The 18,244-nt window shown below is 43.8% G+C and overlaps 1 protein-coding gene across 7 annotated transcripts in view; it reads left to right on the forward strand.

The window, feature by feature from the left end:
• The window catches only part of LOC118385797 (plakophilin-4-like), a 121,747-nt gene extending 103,672 nt beyond the window's left edge, over window positions 1-18,075 (forward strand). For 6 of the 7 annotated variants that reach the window (XM_052521968.1, XM_052521972.1, XM_052521970.1 and 3 more), the window contains 11 exons: window positions 3,825-4,008; window positions 5,048-5,165; window positions 7,032-7,220; window positions 8,352-8,525; window positions 9,023-9,173; window positions 13,747-13,939; window positions 14,322-14,406; window positions 14,710-14,827; window positions 15,224-15,355; window positions 16,373-16,446; window positions 16,953-18,075. In XM_052521968.1, the coding sequence (XP_052377928.1) occupies window positions 3,825-4,008; window positions 5,048-5,165; window positions 7,032-7,220; window positions 8,352-8,525; window positions 9,023-9,173; window positions 13,747-13,939; window positions 14,322-14,406; window positions 14,710-14,827; window positions 15,224-15,355; window positions 16,373-16,446; window positions 16,953-17,207 (1,673 nt within the window). In that variant the 3' untranslated portion in view covers window positions 17,208-18,075. The remainder of the gene's footprint in view (window positions 1-3,824; window positions 4,009-5,047; window positions 5,166-7,031; window positions 7,221-8,351; window positions 8,526-9,022; window positions 9,174-13,746; window positions 13,940-14,321; window positions 14,407-14,709; window positions 14,828-15,223; window positions 15,356-16,372; window positions 16,447-16,952) is intronic. The other variant, XM_052521969.1, reaches the window with a different exon arrangement.
• The last annotated feature ends 169 nt before the right edge of the window (window positions 18,076-18,244 follow it).

Genomic DNA, 18,244 nt, shown 5'->3' on the forward strand with positions numbered 1-18,244 from the left:
GTTTGTGTTATCTCTACATTATAAGGCCCTCTGTCTGAGGGAATTCTAAACAATACTAAACAACCATCGGAGAAAGACAAACTAAGGAAGGCTATAGGCTAAGCTAGTAGAGAAAGGCGCTCAATCACCGCGGGGAGGTTTTATTGAAATGAATCCCAGGGCCTGAGCATACACGTTATAGCGTTGGTATGCAGCCCGACACGGTCCTGGCAGGAGCAGATAAGAGGCTTCATCGGCTGAATGTTAACCGTGGAGAGAGATGCTTTCATGGGTAAACAGGGTAAATCAAAGATAGGGATGGAGCAGACATTATTTGGGCCACAGACAGATCTGTCTCTATAATGCCTTGCTGGCATCCTCTTTATATTGTGCCCTTGGGCTGTAGTAACGGGCGCGATGATCTCCAATGGTTTCATTGGAGAGAAGATAAGAGAGACCAGTGTCTAGGAAACACAGGCTACACACACTGTGGTGGAAATGCGAGAGCTCAAGGAAACCACGAGGATTACTTGTACACACACACGAATACACCTTACACACACACAGGCACACACGCACACCAGTGTTTCCCCTATATTAATTTAGCAGAGGCGGGCCACCGCTGCTAAACCGTTTGCCGCCACTCCAAAAGATATGATTTCAGGATGGTAAAAAGTTTTCTGTGTAAACTTAAACCAGAGACAAAGCATGTCAAAAATATAATGGAGCTATATGTTGTTAAATGAGATCATCTTTGAGAACTAACTATCGGAAAAATAAAAACTAGACGGTCAGCGAGAATCGACAATTCCCCAAAATGTCATGGCACGGGGCCCCTATTGTTTTCGCTATAATGTTTGAGTCACTCAGATATTTTTTATTTATTTTTTATTTCAACCTTTATTTAACCAGGTAGGCTAGTTGAGAACAAGTTCTCATTTGCAACTGCGACCTGGCCAAGATAAAGCATAGCAGTGTGAGCAGACAACACAGAGTTACACATGGAGTAAACAATTAACAAGTCAATAACACAGTAGAAAAAAGTCTATATACAAGTCTATATACAGTGTGCAAGAGTCTATATACAATGTGTGCAAAAGGCATGAGGAGGTAGGCGAATAATTACAATATTGCAGATTAACACTGGAGTGATAAATGATCAGATGATCATGTACAGGTAGAGATATTGGTGTGCAAAAGAGCAGAAAAGTAAATAAATAAAAACTGTGGGGATGAGGTAGGTGAAAATGGGTGGGCTATTTACGAATAGATTATGTACAGCTGCTCTGATTGGTTAGCTGCTCAGATAGCTGATGTTTGATGTTGGTGAGGGAGATAAAAGTCTCCAACTTCAGCGATTTTTGCAATTCGTTCAAGTCACAGGCAGCAGAGTACTGGAATGAAAGGCGGCGGAATGAGGTGTTGGCTTTAGGGATGATCAGTGAGATACACCTGCTGGAGCGCGTGCTACGGATGGGTGTTGCCATCGTGACCAGTGAACTGAGATAAGGCGGAGCTTTACCTAGCATGGCCTTGTAGATGACCTGGAGCCAGTGGGTCTGGCGACGAATATGTAGCGAGGGCCAGCCGACTAGAGCATACAAGTCGCAGTGGTGGGTAGTATAAGGTGCTTTAGTGACCAAACGGATGGCACTGTGATAAACTGCATCCAGTTTGCTGAGTAGAGTGTTGGGAAGCAATTTTGTAGATGACATCGCCGAAGTCGAGGATCGGTAGGATAGTCAGTTTTACGAGGGTAAGCTTGGCAGCGTGAGTGAAGGAGGCTTTGTTGCGGAATAGAAAGCCGACTCTTTATTTGATTTTCGATTGGAGATGTTTGATATGGGTCTGGAAGGAGAGTTTGTAGTCTAGCCAGACACCTAGGTTCTTATAGGTGTCCACATATTCAAGGTCGGAACCATCCAGTGTGGTGATGCTAGTCGGGCATGCGGGTGCAGGCAGCGATCGGTTGAAAAGCATGCATTTGGTTTTACTAGCGTTTAAGAGCAGTTGGAGGCCACGGAAGGAGTGTTGTATGGCATTGAAGCTCGTTTGGAGGTTAGATAGCACAGTGTCCAATGACGGGCCGAAAGTATATAGAATGGTGTCGTCTGCGTAGAGGTGGATCAGGGAACCGCCCGCAGCAAGAGCAACATCATTGATATATATAGAGAAAAGAGTCGGCCCGAGAATTGAACCCTGTCGCACCCCCATAGAGACTGCCAGAGGACCGGACAGCATGCCCTCCGATTTGACACACTGAACTCTGTCTGCAAAGTAATTGGTGAACCAGGCAAGGCAGTCATCCGAAAAACCGAGGCTGCACAGTACTGTCTTTTATCGATGACGGTTATGATGTCGTTTAGTACCTTGAGTGTGGCTGAGGTGCACCCGTGACCGGCTCGGAAACCAGATTGCATAGCGGAGAAGGTACGGTGGGATTCGAGATGGTCAGTGACCTGTTTGTTGACTTGGCTTTCGAAGACCTTAGATAGACAGGGCAGGATGGATATAGGTCTGTAACAGTTTGGGTCCAGAGTGTCTCCCCCTTTGAAGAGGGGGATGACTGCGGCAGCTTTCCAATCCTTGGGGATCTCATACGATATGAAAGAGAGGTTGAACAGGCTGGTAATAGGGGTTGCGACAATGGCGGCGGATAGTTTCAGAAATAGAGGGTCCAGATTGTCAAGCCCAGCTGATTTATACGGGTCCAGGTTTTGCAGCTCTTTCAGAACATCTGCTATCTGGATTTGGGTAAAGGAGAACCTGGAGAGGCTTGGGCGAGGATAGCATAAGGACACGGGATAAGCCATGGCAAAATGTGTAGAATTTCATGCTTGCCTATCCTCACACACAACCAAAGAGATCTGCCAGTCAGCGGGGTGTAGATAATTCTCTTTTGCTCTGCACGCAGCAGGATATAGCAGCTATACATGCATCCCAAATGGCACCCTATTCCCTATATAGTGCACTACTTTTGTCCAGGGCCCATAGGGTTCCCATAGGGATCTGGTCAGCGGTTGTGCACTACATAGGGAATAAGGAGCCATAGAGCTCTGTTCAAAAGTATCACACTACATCGGGAACAGGGTCCCATTTGAGACATATTCTACGTCTCGCTCGCTGCCTGTGGTTAGATAGGAGCCGAGCTGCAGCCCGGTCCAAGGTTAGTAACGCCCTGCTGCCAGTCACGGCCATCTGATATAAAGACCAGGCTCCACACGGGGTCATCTGGAGCAGATGAAGCATCAAATACTGTCTGTATACTAGAAGTATCACTGGTTAGCACACACGCATTTCAAATGAATAAAATTATGACGTGATATCGGGAAGACATGCTCCGTTATTCATATGATACGTTTTAAACCGCTGAGCCGGTGCCATATGCTGTTTGTGTTCATTTCCAGTGAAACGTCTTCCTCGGTTGCCTGCAGGATATGTAATGCTTCTAAGGATCTATTTGATCCAGATGCCCGACGTCTCACAGCTGGAGGATGGGTTTCATTTGTGACGAGGGCTATTATTTTTCCTTTGGTCCTCTCGTCTCTGTGTGTGTGTGTGTGTGTGTGTGTGTGTGTGTGTGTGTGTGTGTGTGTGTGTGTGTGTGTGTGTGTGTGTGTGTGTGTGTGTGTGTGTGTGTGTGTGTGTGTGTGTGTGTGTGTGTGCTGTGCTGTGCTGTGCTGTGCTGTGCTGAGCTGAGCTGAGCTATAAAGAAAAAAGCCCTGGTCCTCGGCAGCTCTGTGGGGCTAGCCTAACTGCACATGACAGCTGACAACCAGGAGTTTGTGGCCCTGTCTCTGTCTCTAACATGTCCCCTCCCTCCCCTTCCTCCGTCTTCCCTGCAGGGGTGCTGTGGAACCTGTCCTCCTGTGACTCCGTCAAGATGACAATCATTCGGGATGCCTTAACTACTCTGACCAACACTGTGATCATACCCCATTCCGGGTGGAGCAGCTCGACATTCGACGAGGACCACAAACTCAAATTCCACTCGTCTCTGGTCCTGAGGAACACCAGCGGCTGTATGAGGTAGCGGACATTTTGTGTATGATGATACCACCCCCTTCTGGATGTGTCGAGCTCCTGCAGCCAGGTTCATATTTGAACAGGGCCTTCCAACGCGAGTTATGACTAGGGAATGAGACGAACCTGCCCCTGGGGACAAATAATGCGTTGTAAACAGGTCATCGATGGCAGTATTATTATTTATTTTTTAAATACACAGTGACAGAAAGTCTGTGTACCGTGTGTTTACAGCTACACTAATGTCCCACTGGGCACTGACGTCAGTTCAACGTCTAGTTTTGATTTACATTTGGTTGAGTTGTCACTTAACGTGAGAGTCAACCAAGAATGTCACCCGTCATTGGATTTAGGTTAAATGAGTCAGTCCGTTGTGGTTACACAGTCCGACAGTGTAGAGGGTAAAAAACTCCCCAGCCATAGGAAAGGGTATTCTGGCTCTCCAGCCTCCCAGGGCCCTTCCTTTGAAGGCAGTGTATGTGTCCCAAATGGCAACCTATTCCCTATTTTGTAAACTACTTTTGGCCAGTACCCTATGGGCCCTAGTCGAAAGTTCTGCATGAAATAGGGAAGAGGTTGCCGTTAGGGACGGATGCCAGTCAGTGAATGGTGGAGTTTGTTCTCTAATTGGTGACAACAAATGGAGCTGTGCCTCTGAGCGAGCTCAGTTAGGCTCTCATTTCCTCCTCCAAAGCACTCATAACGGCATCACCCAGGCCGACCAGAGAGCCTCATCCATTATGGATGAGACGGCACAAGTAAAAACCCCACAACACACACCAGAGTCGCGCTAGGGGAACAAACACACACAGTTTGTCTATGTCCCAAATACTACCCTATTCCCTTTATAGTGCACTACCTTAAACCAAGTCTTATGGGCCCTGGTTGAAAGTAGTGCACTGAATAGGGTAGCATTTGGGACAATGCTGTGTTTTAAGTGGCTGTTTGGTTATGTTGCTGGGCCATCTTTGTGTGTGAATTCATTGTGTGTGTGCTGCCGGGGCCTATATCCTGACTGGTGTGTGTGTGTGTGTTGTTTTTAAAGGAACCTGAGCTCGGCGGGGGAGGAGGCTCGAAAACAGATGCGCTCCTGTGAGGGACTGGTGGACTCTTTACTCTACGTCATCAAGGCTTGTGTCAACACCTCGGACTTCGACAGCAAGGTCTGCGCACACACATGCACACACAGAGACATACACCTACATGCACGCACACACACGCGTGTGCAACACACAGTGTCGACGAGAGACCATGTTGTCACACGATGGCAGGCAGCTGTAGGGAAGAATGGGAAATCTACCCTACCAGTTTTGAATTGAATTGATAATTTCTCGCTCACATTGACTCGCACAGCTCAGTTACTTGACTGGGAAGGCCTTCTATCAGCCCATAGGTCTACAATGTTAACAGCGTCCACTTAAAAGTTTATGGACTTTATCACTGGTCCCTTAGCCAGCTGTTCCGGTTGAGTATCTCCCTATAAATTTGGCCTGTCTTATATAGTGCACTACTTTTGACCAGTGCGTTTATGGGCCCGGGTCAAGAAAAGTGCACTATAAAGGGATTAGGGTGCTATTTGGGTTACAATCTGGTGTATTTATTGCTATGCTCATATCCCAGTAATGGGCATCAAACAGTAAGGAATTAAACCCATTTGTTAAACCCTGATCTCTGTTTCTAAGTGGAGACATTCTATTCTGTTCTAAGACCATGGATCTCATACCTAATTCATTACTACTGCTACAGCAGGCCTGTGATGTCTCCACACCAACACACAGAGGCTGTCTGGCTTATTGAGCACTATTTCACTGGAACAAACCTCTTAGGATGAACAGTGTACTTATTGAGATCTCACCTCTCTCTCTCTCTCTCTCTCTCTCTCTCTCTCTCTCTCTCTCTCTCTCTCTCTCTCTCTCTCTCTCTCTCTCTCTCAGACCGATAGAAACATATTAAACCTATAGAAACATATCAAACCTATAGAAACATATCAAACCTATAGAAACATATCAAACCTATAGAAACATATCAAACCTATAGAAACATATCAAACCTACAGAAACATATCAAACCTATAGAAACATATCAAACCTATAGAAACATATCAAACCTATAGAAACATATCAAACCTGTAGAAACATATCAAACCTATAGAAACATATCAAACCTATAGAAACATATCAAACCTATAGAAACATATCAAACCTATAGAAACATATCAAACCTATAGAAACATATTAAACCTACAGAAACATATCAAACCTGCAGAAACATATCAAACCTATAGAAACATATCAAACCTATAGAAACATATCAAACCTATAGAAACATATTAAACCTACAGAAACATATCAAACCTATAGAAACATATTAAACCTACAGAAACATATCAAACCTATAGAACCATATTAAACCTATAGAAACATATCAAACCTGCAGAAACATATCAAACCTATAGAAACATATTGAACCTATAGAAACATATCAAACCTGCAGAAACATATCAAACCTATAGAAACATATCAAACCTGCAGAAACATATCAAACCTATAGAAACATATTGAACCTGTAGAAACATATCAAACCTATAGAGACATATCAAACCTATAGAAACATATCAAACCTATAGAAACATATCAAACCTATAGAAACATATCGAACCTATAGAACCATATTAAACCTATAAAAACATATCAAACCTATAGAAACATATCAAACCTATAGAACCATATTAAACCTATAGAAACATATCGAACCTATAGAACCATATTAAACCTATAAAAACATATCAAACCTATAGAAACATATCAAACCTATAGAAACATATCAAACCTATAGAAACATATCAAACCTATAGAAACATATCAAACCTATAGAAACATATCAAACCTATAGAAACATATCAAACCTGTAGAAACATATCAAACCTATAGAACCATATCAAACCTATAGAAACATATTGAACCTGTAGAAACATATTAAACCAATGAAGATATCAAGTAAATGACCCTCCTCCCTTCACCTCTCTCTAGATTGTGGAGAACTGTATTTGCACTCTGCGGAACCTGTCGTATCGCCTGGAGCTGGAGATGCCGCCGTCGAGGCTGCAGGGAGCCCAGGAGCTGGACGGCCTGCTGGGAAGTGAGTCTCCCAGTAAGGATGTGGACTCCAGCTGCTGGGGCCGGAAGAGGAAGAAGAAGAAGGGTTCCCAGGAAGAGCAGGTGAGCTCAAGAACAACAACGTGGGTTGCATCTCAAATGGCGCCCCTATTCCCTATGTCGTCCACCCTATGTCGTCCACCCTATGGTTCCTGGTCAAAAGTAGTGCACTATATAAGGAATAGGATGCCATTTGGGGACTAAACTTCAGTCTGAGGGTGGAAATATCACTTCCTAGGTGTTCAAAGGGAACGTTCACTCCAGCTGAGCTCCGGTATAACAACTCATCACTGAGTGGGGGAAGTATAACACATGACACTTCCCTATAGGCCTTAAGTGATTGTTCACTCCAAATGTTTGTCAAGCGTTTTTTTAAGAGCTCAACAGTGGCCTCGTAGCAAGAGTCCAAGTCCCACCACATCTGTTTTGTCTAACATGACGCAATTAGATGACGGTGTCTGCCTGTCTTTTCAAATCATTTGGGATCGAGGCGCCGTATAGCTGGATCCACGCAACAGATGGCATGATGGGACGTGGACTCATTTCTCCCTTCTGAGAAATGGAAAACATTTGCCAACTTTGATTTTGGAGTGAACTATTACTTTTGATTTGATTTGATTTGGATCTCTTTTAGTCCTCACTTTAGTCCTTAAACATTAAAATACAATGTATAATACAATCACATATAACACTCTGTTACAAACAGACATAACACACTGACATATTGACTTTAACTCTTCTAGGAGCGCTCTAGAGATATTCACAAAGCATCTCAGAGTAGGAGTGCTGATCTAGGATCAGGTCCCGCCTGTCCATCATCTTCGTTATGATCTAAAAGGCTAAACTGATCCTAGATCAGCACTCCTACTCTGGGACACTTGATAGAGCCCTGAATGCTGATTGGCTGAAAGCCGTGGTATATACAGTGTATCACGGGTATGACAAAACATTTATGTGTACTGCTCTAATTACATTGATAACCAGTTTATAATAGCAATAAGGTGCCTCAGGGGTTTGTGGTATATGGCCAATATACCACGGCTAAGGCCTTGTATCCAGGCACTTGACGTTGCGTTGTGCATAAGAACAGCCCTTAGCCGTGGTATATTGGCTATATACCATGAGGAATAAAGCCAATACTCCTCGGGCCGTATTCCTTAATTAGAACCTCTAATCATGACCATGTCTTCTCAGTGGGACGGAGTGGGCCCCATCCCCGGCTTCTCCAAGTCCCCCAAGGGGGCGGAGATGTTGTGGCACCCAGCCGTGGTGAAGCCCTACCTGACCCTGCTGGCTGAGAGCTCCAACCCTGCCACTCTGGAGGGCTCGGCGGGCTCCCTACAGAACCTGTCTGCTGGGAACTGGAAGGTATGGAGAACACTACCGAGTACACACTACACAGCACCCAGGACAGGAGATGACAAGAACACTAGTCTATTTTGTGTTGTTTTCCTCTGTGTACAATGAATAGTCTATTAGCTATGTAAAGTGAATACATTTTAAAGGGGAACTCTCCTCAGTGAAGCACATGTCAATATTCACTTTTAGTGCTTTCTCCTAAACACCCTAGATGCTAATGTTAGCTTCTGGGACAAGGAAGGACGCTAGATCAAGCTAGAGATCCATAGCTGAAAGTCGTGTGTCAGTAGCTCTTGGTTATTTCAGCTCTAGGACTTTTATCACATCATTGTTGTCTGGTTTTCTGAAGAAGAAACAACATGTCTTTACTACTATGGCTGTACTACAAATTTCACTGCGCCTATCCGGGTATGTGACAGTGAAACATATATAGGTATCAAGTGTACACTCTTACGTTGATTGAGTTGAAACGTGTCGTCTCTGTGTCGTCTCTGCATTTGTACTAGTTTACGGCGTACGTCCGTGCGGCGGTGCGCAAGGAGAAGGGTCTGCCCATCCTGGTGGAGCTGCTGAGGATGGACAACGACAGGGTGGTCTGCTCTGTGGCCACTGCCCTGAGGAACATGGCCCTGGACGTCAGGAACAAGGAGCTCATAGGTGAGGACCAAACACTGGCTCCATTGCAGATGCCTGACAGATCTCACAACACCTGGCTAGGTGTTTAACATATCAGATAGACAGGTGTTTAACATATCAGATAGACAGGTGTTTAACATATCAGATAGACAGGTGTTTAACACTATCATATAGACAGGTGTTTAACGTATCAGATAGACAGGTGTTTAACATATCAGATAGACAGGTGTTTAACATATCAGATAGACAGGTGTTTAACACTATCATATAGACAGGTGTTTAACGTATCAGATAGACAGGTGTTTAACATATCAGATAGACAGGTGTTTAACATATCAGATAGACAGGTGTTTAACGTATCAGATAGACAGGTGTTTAACGTATCAGATAGACAGGTGTTTAACATATCAGATAGACAGGTGTTTAACGTATCAGATAGACAGGTGTTTAACGTATCAGATAGACAGGTGTTTAACGTATCAGATGGACAGGTGTTTAACGTATCAGAGAGACAGGTGTTTAACATATCAGATAGACAGGTGTTTAACATATCAGATAGACAGGTGTTTAACATATCAGATAGACAGGTGTTTAACATATCAGATAGACAGGTGTTTAACATATCAGATAGACAGGTGTTTAACATATCAGATAGACAGGTGTTTAACATATCAGATGGACAGGTGTTTAACATATCAGATAGACAGGTGTTTAACGTATCAGAGAGACAGGTGTTTAACATATCAGATAGACAGGTGTTTAACATATCAGATAGACAGGTGTTTAACATATCAGATAGACAGGTGTTTAACCTATCAGATAGACAGGTGTTTAACGTATCAGATAGACAGGTGTTTAACGTATCAGATAGACAGGTGTTTAACGTATCAGATAGACAGGTGTTTAACGTATCAGATGTACAGGTGTTTAACATATCAGATGGACAGGGGTTTAACGTTCAGATAGACAGGTGTTTAACCTATCAGATAGACAGGTGTTTAACATATCAGATAGACAGGTGTTTAACATATCAGATAGACAGGTGTTTAACATATCAGATAGACAGGTGTTTAACGTATCAGATAGACAGGTGTTTAACATATCAGATAGACAGGTGTTTAACGTATCAGATAGACAGGTGTTTAACGTATCAGATAGACAGGTGTTTAACGTATCAGATGGACAGGTGTTTAACATATCAGATAGACAGGTGTTTAACATATCAGATAGACAGGTGTTTAACATATCAGATAGACAGGTGTTTAACATATCAGATAGACAGGTGTTTAACGTATCAGATAGACAGGTGTTTAACGTATCAGATAGACAGGTGTTTAACGTATCAGATAGACAGGTGTTTAACATATCAGATAGACAGGTGTTTAACATATCAGATAGACAGGTGTTTAACATATCAGATGGACAGGTGTTTAACATATCAGATAGACAGGTGTTTAACATATCAGATAGACAGGTGTTTAACATATCAGATAGACAGGTGTTTAACATATCAGATAGACAGGTGTTTAACATATCAGATAGACAGGTGTTTAACATATCAGATAGGTGTTTAACATATCAGATAGACAGGTGTTTAACATATCAGATAGACAGGTGTTTAACATATCAGATAGACAGGTGTTTAACATATCAGATAGACAGGTGTTTAACATATCAGATAGACAGGTGTTTAACGTATCAGATAGACAGGTGTTTATATCAGATAGACAGGTGTTTAACGTATCAGATAGACAGGTGTTTATCAGATAGACAGGTGTTTAACATATCAGATAGACAGGTGTTTAACATATCAGATAGACAGGTGTTTAACGTATCAGATAGACAGGTGTTTAACATCAGATAGACAGGTGTTTAACATCAGATAGACAGGTGTTTAACATATCAGATAGACAGGTGTTTAACATATCAGATAGACAGGTGTTTAACGTATCAGATAGACAGGTGTTTAACATATCAGATAGACAGGTGTTTAACGTATCAGATAGACAGGTGTTTAACATATCAGATAGACAGGTGTTTAACGTATCAGATAGACAGGTGTTTAACGTATCAGATAGACAGGTGTTTAACATATCAGATGGACAGGTGTTTAACGTATCAGATAGACAGGTGTTTAACATATCAGATAGACAGGTGTTTAACATATCAGATAGACAGGTGTTTAACATATCAGATAGACAGGTGTTTAACATATCAGATAGGTGTTTAACATATCAGATGGACAGGTGTTTAACATATCAGATAGACAGGTGTTTAACATATCAGATAGACAGGTGTTTAACATATCAGATAGACAGGTGTTTAACATATCAGATAGACAGGTGTTTAACATATCAGATAGACAGGTGTTTAACATATCAGATAGGTGTTTAACATATCAGATGGACAGGTGTTTAACATATCAGATAGACAGGTGTTTAACATATCAGATAGGTGTTTAACGTATCAGATAGACAGGTGTTTAACGTATCAGATAGACAGGTGTTTAACGTATCAGATAGACAGGTGTTTAACGTATCAGATAGACAGGTGTTTAACATATCAGATAGACAGGTGTTTAACATATCAGATAGACAGGTGTTTAACATATCAGATGGACAGGTGTTTAACATATCAGATAGACAGGTGTTTATCACCACATCATATGATGTAACAGTTTGATGCCGACTGCACAGTTGATAGCGTGGCGCGCAACCATTGGTTGATACAATGCATCTGCAGTGTAGTCGGTATGGAACGCAACCAACCAGTACAGTAGGCTATGTACATGTGCTATACAAGTACAGATCAAATAAATGGTCACCCAACACTATACACTGAGTGTACAAAACATTAGGAACATTTGATTATATTAAGTTGCACCCCTTTTGCCTAAATTCTTCAGGGCTTGGACTCGACAAGGTGTCGAAAGCGTTCCACAGGGATGCTGGCCCAATTTGACTCCAATGCTTCCCACAGTTGTGTCAAGTTGGCTGGATGTCCTTTTGTCTTGCCCATTCATCCTCTGAATGGCACACATACACAATCCATGTCTCAATTGTCTCAAGGTTTAAACTACACTGATTGAAGTGAATTAAACAAGTGACATCAATAAGGGATCATAGCTTCCACCTGGATTCAGATGGTCAGTCTATGTTATGAATGGGCCACTGATGGGGGTGGGGTCCACAAAAAAACAAAGTCATCATAGGGGGCCCCACTGGTTCATGGGTCTGCCTACCCACATCCACCCCCCACCTTGCTGAGCAAAACCTTTTAGCGCCCCCCCTTGTGACGGAATATACAAATATACGTTTTAAAGTTAATTTCATCCAATTTTACTAATTTTGCCATGGGGTGGAGAGAAAAATGTGTAGTTTGGAGGCAAATGTTTGAAGTTTTTAACATGATAACTGATGATCGATGGGCCCCACCACGGTCAAATAGCTGGTCACTAGAGTAACTTACCAATCTAAAATAAATTAGCTGACATGGGCAAATTGATGGACTGCTGATGCACAACCAAATTTCTAAATTGCACCGTGTGTATTCTATTATTCTTACTCTCAACAGTAAGTTGAGACCCCGAATGAGTTGGGTGAAATTGGGGGTCCGCAGGCTGCCAGTTGCCCATCCCTGGTCTATGTCATGGAAAGAGCCGTCCTAATATTTTGTACACTCAGTGTATTAAAAAAAGGGAAGAGATGAGATGGAAAATAGGTTTCAGATGAAGTAGAACCAGAAGATCTATGTTCACGTTTAGTAATCTAACTGCTGATTATATGCCCAGATTGCTACCCTTCATCCCAATTATTCTTGTTTTTTTGTGAAATCATCACTTTTCAGGTTTTTATGGGCTAGCTATGTGGAAATAATAAGGAGTTAGTGTTCCAGCAAGGCAGAGGCAGAGTTTCCAGCCTGAGAGATGGGGGAGAGGGGCTGAGAGATGGGGGAGAGGGGCTGAGAGATGGGGGAGAGGGGCTGAGAGATGGGGGAGAGGGGCTGTTTGGAGAGGTACTCTGGAGGGGCTGATCTTCTGAGGGAGACTCAGGGGGAAAAAACAAGTGGTATTAACCCAGGGTCTGTGGGGCACTAATGCTATGTCCTATAGGAAAGGCACATGGTAGACTGTGGCAGCACAACTCAATCTGAACAAATATAGCATCAGCAAAGTACAAAAGTACACTGTGTACTCTAGGTCTCCTGCCCTAGAGGAAGGCATCTGCTGTACAAATACATTACGTAAGACACTGTATATCAAAAATGCAATGAATGTCTCTTTATTTCCGTTTTGTCTCTCTCTCTCCCTGTTGCGTTCCAGTTTAATTTAAAGGTGTAGCTAGTTCATTTATTTGCTGTTAAAAAGTCAAATAGAACAAATTGTCAGTGGCAGTAAGGATGAGGAAGCCAGAATGGGTTTATAAAGAAGCCTTGCCATAATCTCAATCGTAAATTCATAACAGAAATGATAAAGTACATAATTAATACTTGCTCCTTCCTTCCTTCCTTTCTTTCTTTCTTTCTTTCTTTCTTTCTTTCTTTCTTTCTTTCTTCCTTCCCTCCCTCCCTCCCTCCCTCCTTCCCTCCCTCCCAGGGAAGTATGCAATGAGGGACCTGGTGAATCGTCTCCCTGGGGGGAACACCACCCTGCTCTCTGACGAGACGGTGGCGGCCATCTGCTGCACCCTGCACGAGGTCACCAGCAAGAACATGGAGAACGCCAAGGCACTGGCCGACACGGGCGGCATCGAGAAGCTGGTCAACATCACCAAGGGCAGGGGAGAGAGGTGAGAGAGAGGCTTCGGCTGCTGCTCAGACAGAGGCTGCGTCGCAAATGGCACCCTATTCCCGTTCTAGTGCACTGCTTTTCAGTCTACTGCTACTCCTTTAGTTGTTTACTATATAAGGGACAGGGGTGCCATTCGGGATGCACACAGAGAGCACGAGGAAGGACAACTTGTGCTTCCACACAGACGCTTGCTCTAGGCTCATGTGCTGAGGTTACACCCCGGAATGGAGTGAGAGCAATTTCAAACAGTTGAGAGTAGACTCATATTATTTAACCACAGAAACATGCCATGCCATGCATTTGCCGTATATCCCTAAGAGGCCTCAGTTCTAACTTCTCAGGGGTAATGTGTGGTGACATGCATCTCTCTGTCCTCAAAGGTACTCTATGAAGGTGGTGAAAGCTGCCGCTCAGGTCCTCAACACACTGTGGCAGTACAAAGACCTGAGAACTATCTATAAGAAGGTAAGGGAAGGACCCGTGTTGGGATGAGGAGGCTAAATACAGCAGGGCTACGTCCCAATTATCTCTCCTTCCTGCCAAAGTGTGCACTTGTTCACTTCCCTTCATTGAAAGGAAATGGCTGGTGTATGAGATATGGCGGAAACTCCCACAAGCCCGTGTCCTGCCACCAGTCCAAGGCTTTTAGATTTGTGGGAAGTAGTGAACAAGTGTACACTTCAGGAGAAAGGAGATATTATTGGGAGGCGCAGCCCAGGTTTTTGTGGCTCAAACTAACCCCGGTCTCCTTTCTCTACTGGCCTTTAGGACGGATGGAGCCAAAACCACTTCATCACACCGGTATCCACTCTAGAGCGCGACAGGTTCAAGTCTCAGCCCACCCTCCCCACCAGCACCATACAGATGTCACCGGTCAACCAGTCAGGTCAGCCTAGCAACATAAACAATAATTCACCTAGGTTACATCCCAAATGGCACCCTATTCCCCATTTAATTTTTTATATATTTTTATCCTGGTCCTAAGGACCTAAAAGGGTACACATTTTTGTTTTTGCCCTAGCACTACACACACACCTCAAAGGTTTGATGATTAGTGGAATCAGGTGTGACTCAAATGTGGACCCCTTTGGGACCCCAGGACCAGGATTAAGAAACACTGTCTTAGTACACTATTTTTCACCAGGGCCCGTAGGGTTCTGGTCAACATGAATGCCCCAGATAGGAAATGTGGAGCCATTTGGGACGTTGCCCTAGATAAGGACACAAAGACGGTACAATTAAGCTTTACATCCTTCTCACCTCCGTGTTCTGTTGTTCACAGCTGGTAGTGCCACCTCTTCTCCTGCAATACTGGGAATCAAAGAACACCGTTCTGATTATCAGAGGGCACCATCAACTATGCAATTTTATAATAACCAAGGGGACAACAATGTACATAAATATCAATATACAGGTAAGCGATGTGGGTCCAGAATTCTCATGATCTCAGAATTATTACTGTACATGAAACACAGGCTATCACGTGAGACTTTGGAATGTGATTGAGAATGTGTCAGCCATGTACACCAGACTGTGATTAAAGTATCCCCGAGGGTCATTTTACCTCTATGTAGGCTGTAATCTATTTGATCTCCCCTCACCACTCCCAGGAATCACATTCCATGCCCCCTCTCCTCTAGCTCTCCCCTAGCTCTCCCCCAGCTCCACCACGACCACCCTATTTCCCTCTTTCTTATCTCTCTTATTGGGAGCTGGTGGCTCTTGGACGATCGGCTAAGTTCAAAAGAGCACTTGAGCCTTTTTGTTGCGTTTAAGTGGGTCTGCTGATCAATAGAGTTGCTGGTCCACCCGCATTGTGAGCCGCTTGGCTGTGCAGCCACTACAAAGCGGCCATTGTCAGTTGCCCTGAGGAACAGTAGGGCTACTTCCCAAATGGCACCCTGTTCCCTATGTAGTGCACTACTTTTTGACCAGAGCCCTGGTCAAAAGTAGTGCACTGCATAGGGAATAGGGTGCCATTTGGGACGTAGGCTAGGTATGCAGGGCACCCAGACTCGCCGCTGCCAGACGGACAATCCTCAATGGGGCGCTGAGTAAACAGAGCTGCAGCCTCATCCACATTAACCCCGCCTACCCCTCCTGTCTACCCAGCCACACTCCCTGGGCCAGCCATGAAAACCCAGAATGCTGGGAACAAAGAGTGGAAAATGACTTTCAGGATTCCTCTGGCTTGAAAATGGGCCAAAGAAAATACCATCCCACAGGCTTTGCAAACATTAAGACACTGGTGCCCAACCATTTGACTGTATGCTATTAGTCTGTTCTGTCCAGCGTAGCTGTATCTGACCGTTATACAGACATCATGCCTAAGGGAATGTGTGGAATGGGATATTTGACACACTGTACGCTAACAAGTTAAGTTCATGGCGAAGCTGAAGTTATACCATTATGTTGTGCATTTCTCTGCCAGGGACTGGAAAGCCACCGCCATATTACATCGGCTCTTACCCCTCGCCTACAAGAGAGGACCCCAGAAGAACACAGGTAAATACAATACAGACTCTAAATCAGTCGCTCCTGGTCGGACATCCATCTCCATCTGGGAGACATCCATCATATCAGCCATTGTTTGAGTTAGAGGGGATGTGACTGCTGTGAGAGGGAAGGGCTGGGTCGTCTCAGGCACCTAGATAGCACCCAGGGAGAGGGAAGCTCAGTTCCCTCCCTCCACTCCCTCTCAGACTGGACAATCATTGCACCCAACCCTGTACAGCCATGCAGCTTGAGTTTCAATACACATAGGGGCCGTTTCCCGGACACAGATTAAGCCTAGTCCTCGACTAAAAAGCTTTTTTAAAATTGAGATTCTCGATTGATCTTGGTTTTTAGGACTCGGTTTAATCTGTGTCTGGGAAAGCGCCAAAAGAGTGTGAGTTAATTTCAAACAAAAATGACCCATAAATCAAACAAACACTGGACTTCAAAGTAGATATGTTCCCGCTTTTCACATAAACAGACCTGATTTAGCGTTGCTCCTCTCATCTCCACAGCAGCAGGTGTACTACACCGAGGAGCCGAGCAGGCGGAACTACGACACCTACAGAATGTACCTGCAGTCTCCGCACGGCTACGAGGAACCCTATGTGGAGGAAGTAGTCACCTTCCCCCCCACGGCAGACTACAGCTCTCAGTCGCACGGCCACGGACTCAAATCCACCACGAACTACGTGGACTTTTACTCCACCACCCGGAGGCCTTCCTACAGGGCAGAGCAGTACCCAGGCTCACCAGACTCCTGGGTATAGGGACTCCATCTTTGGAACCCATCTGATGAACTCGTCCATTAACTTTTATTTGTGTTTGTTAAAAAAAATTCAAAAAATAAAAAAGGGAATCTGAATGTGGGGGTGGAAGCGATGGCAGATGGAGAAACAGAACGTTAGCCAAAGAAAGAAGGAAATCAAGGAATGTGGTTGTTGTTATAAACGAAGAGAGGGAATCATGCAGTGGTGTGTTTGGGGAATGGTCGGCATTGGACATCATTGTGAGCGGCGTTCTGCTCGGTCTAGATGTTAGTTTTTCTTTTGGAAACCCGTTGCTGTGGTAGCATGGTGAAGGTGTGGGATATGTGACGGAAGGTTTGTGGTAAAGAGTCAGATGGGGAATGTGTATGTGTATGTCTGTAGGCTAAAATGGATCATGAACTCATATCTGTAAAAGAAAAAAAAAAAACAGAAAGTAATCTAAAGATGTTAGTTTGTACAGAGGGATCACATTGTATTTGTTCTTAATGTTGAGATTGTGTATGCCATGGAGTGTTGTACATTTTCGTCATTTAATTGTAAATACAGAAAAGAATGCCACATGGTTGACGCTCATCAGCACTGGTAAAGACTTGTGCCATGTCAAATCTATATTATAGATCTATAAATGCAGTATATGAAGAAGGAAAGAGAGGTGGGAAAAGATTACATCATAACACAAACTTGCAAAGTTAATAAAAGTTGACTTTTGTTTTTTTCAATGAATTGTGGAATTGCAGACATTTTTGTGACTTTGCAGATATTCTCTTTATTTTTCCATTTTCTGTGCTGGATCTTTCATGGGATGGTTCACTGCCATTTTCTTTGCACACCAACCAACAGAAATAAATGTGAATGTTTGGTCCATGAAGAGCTCTACAACTCCTCCCTTCTGTTGCTCATCCTCTCGTCTTTGCATGCATAGCGTAGAAAAAGAAGGCAACGGTTGCATCCCAAGTGCAACTCTATTCCCGTACATAGCGCCACTCTTCTCCCTACATAGTGCACTTCTTTTGACCACGGTCCCCAAATGGCAACCT

This window comes from Oncorhynchus keta, chromosome 7, assembly GCF_023373465.1.
Source record: "Oncorhynchus keta strain PuntledgeMale-10-30-2019 chromosome 7, Oket_V2, whole genome shotgun sequence".
In the NCBI taxonomy this organism is placed as follows: domain Eukaryota; kingdom Metazoa; phylum Chordata; class Actinopteri; order Salmoniformes; family Salmonidae; genus Oncorhynchus; species Oncorhynchus keta.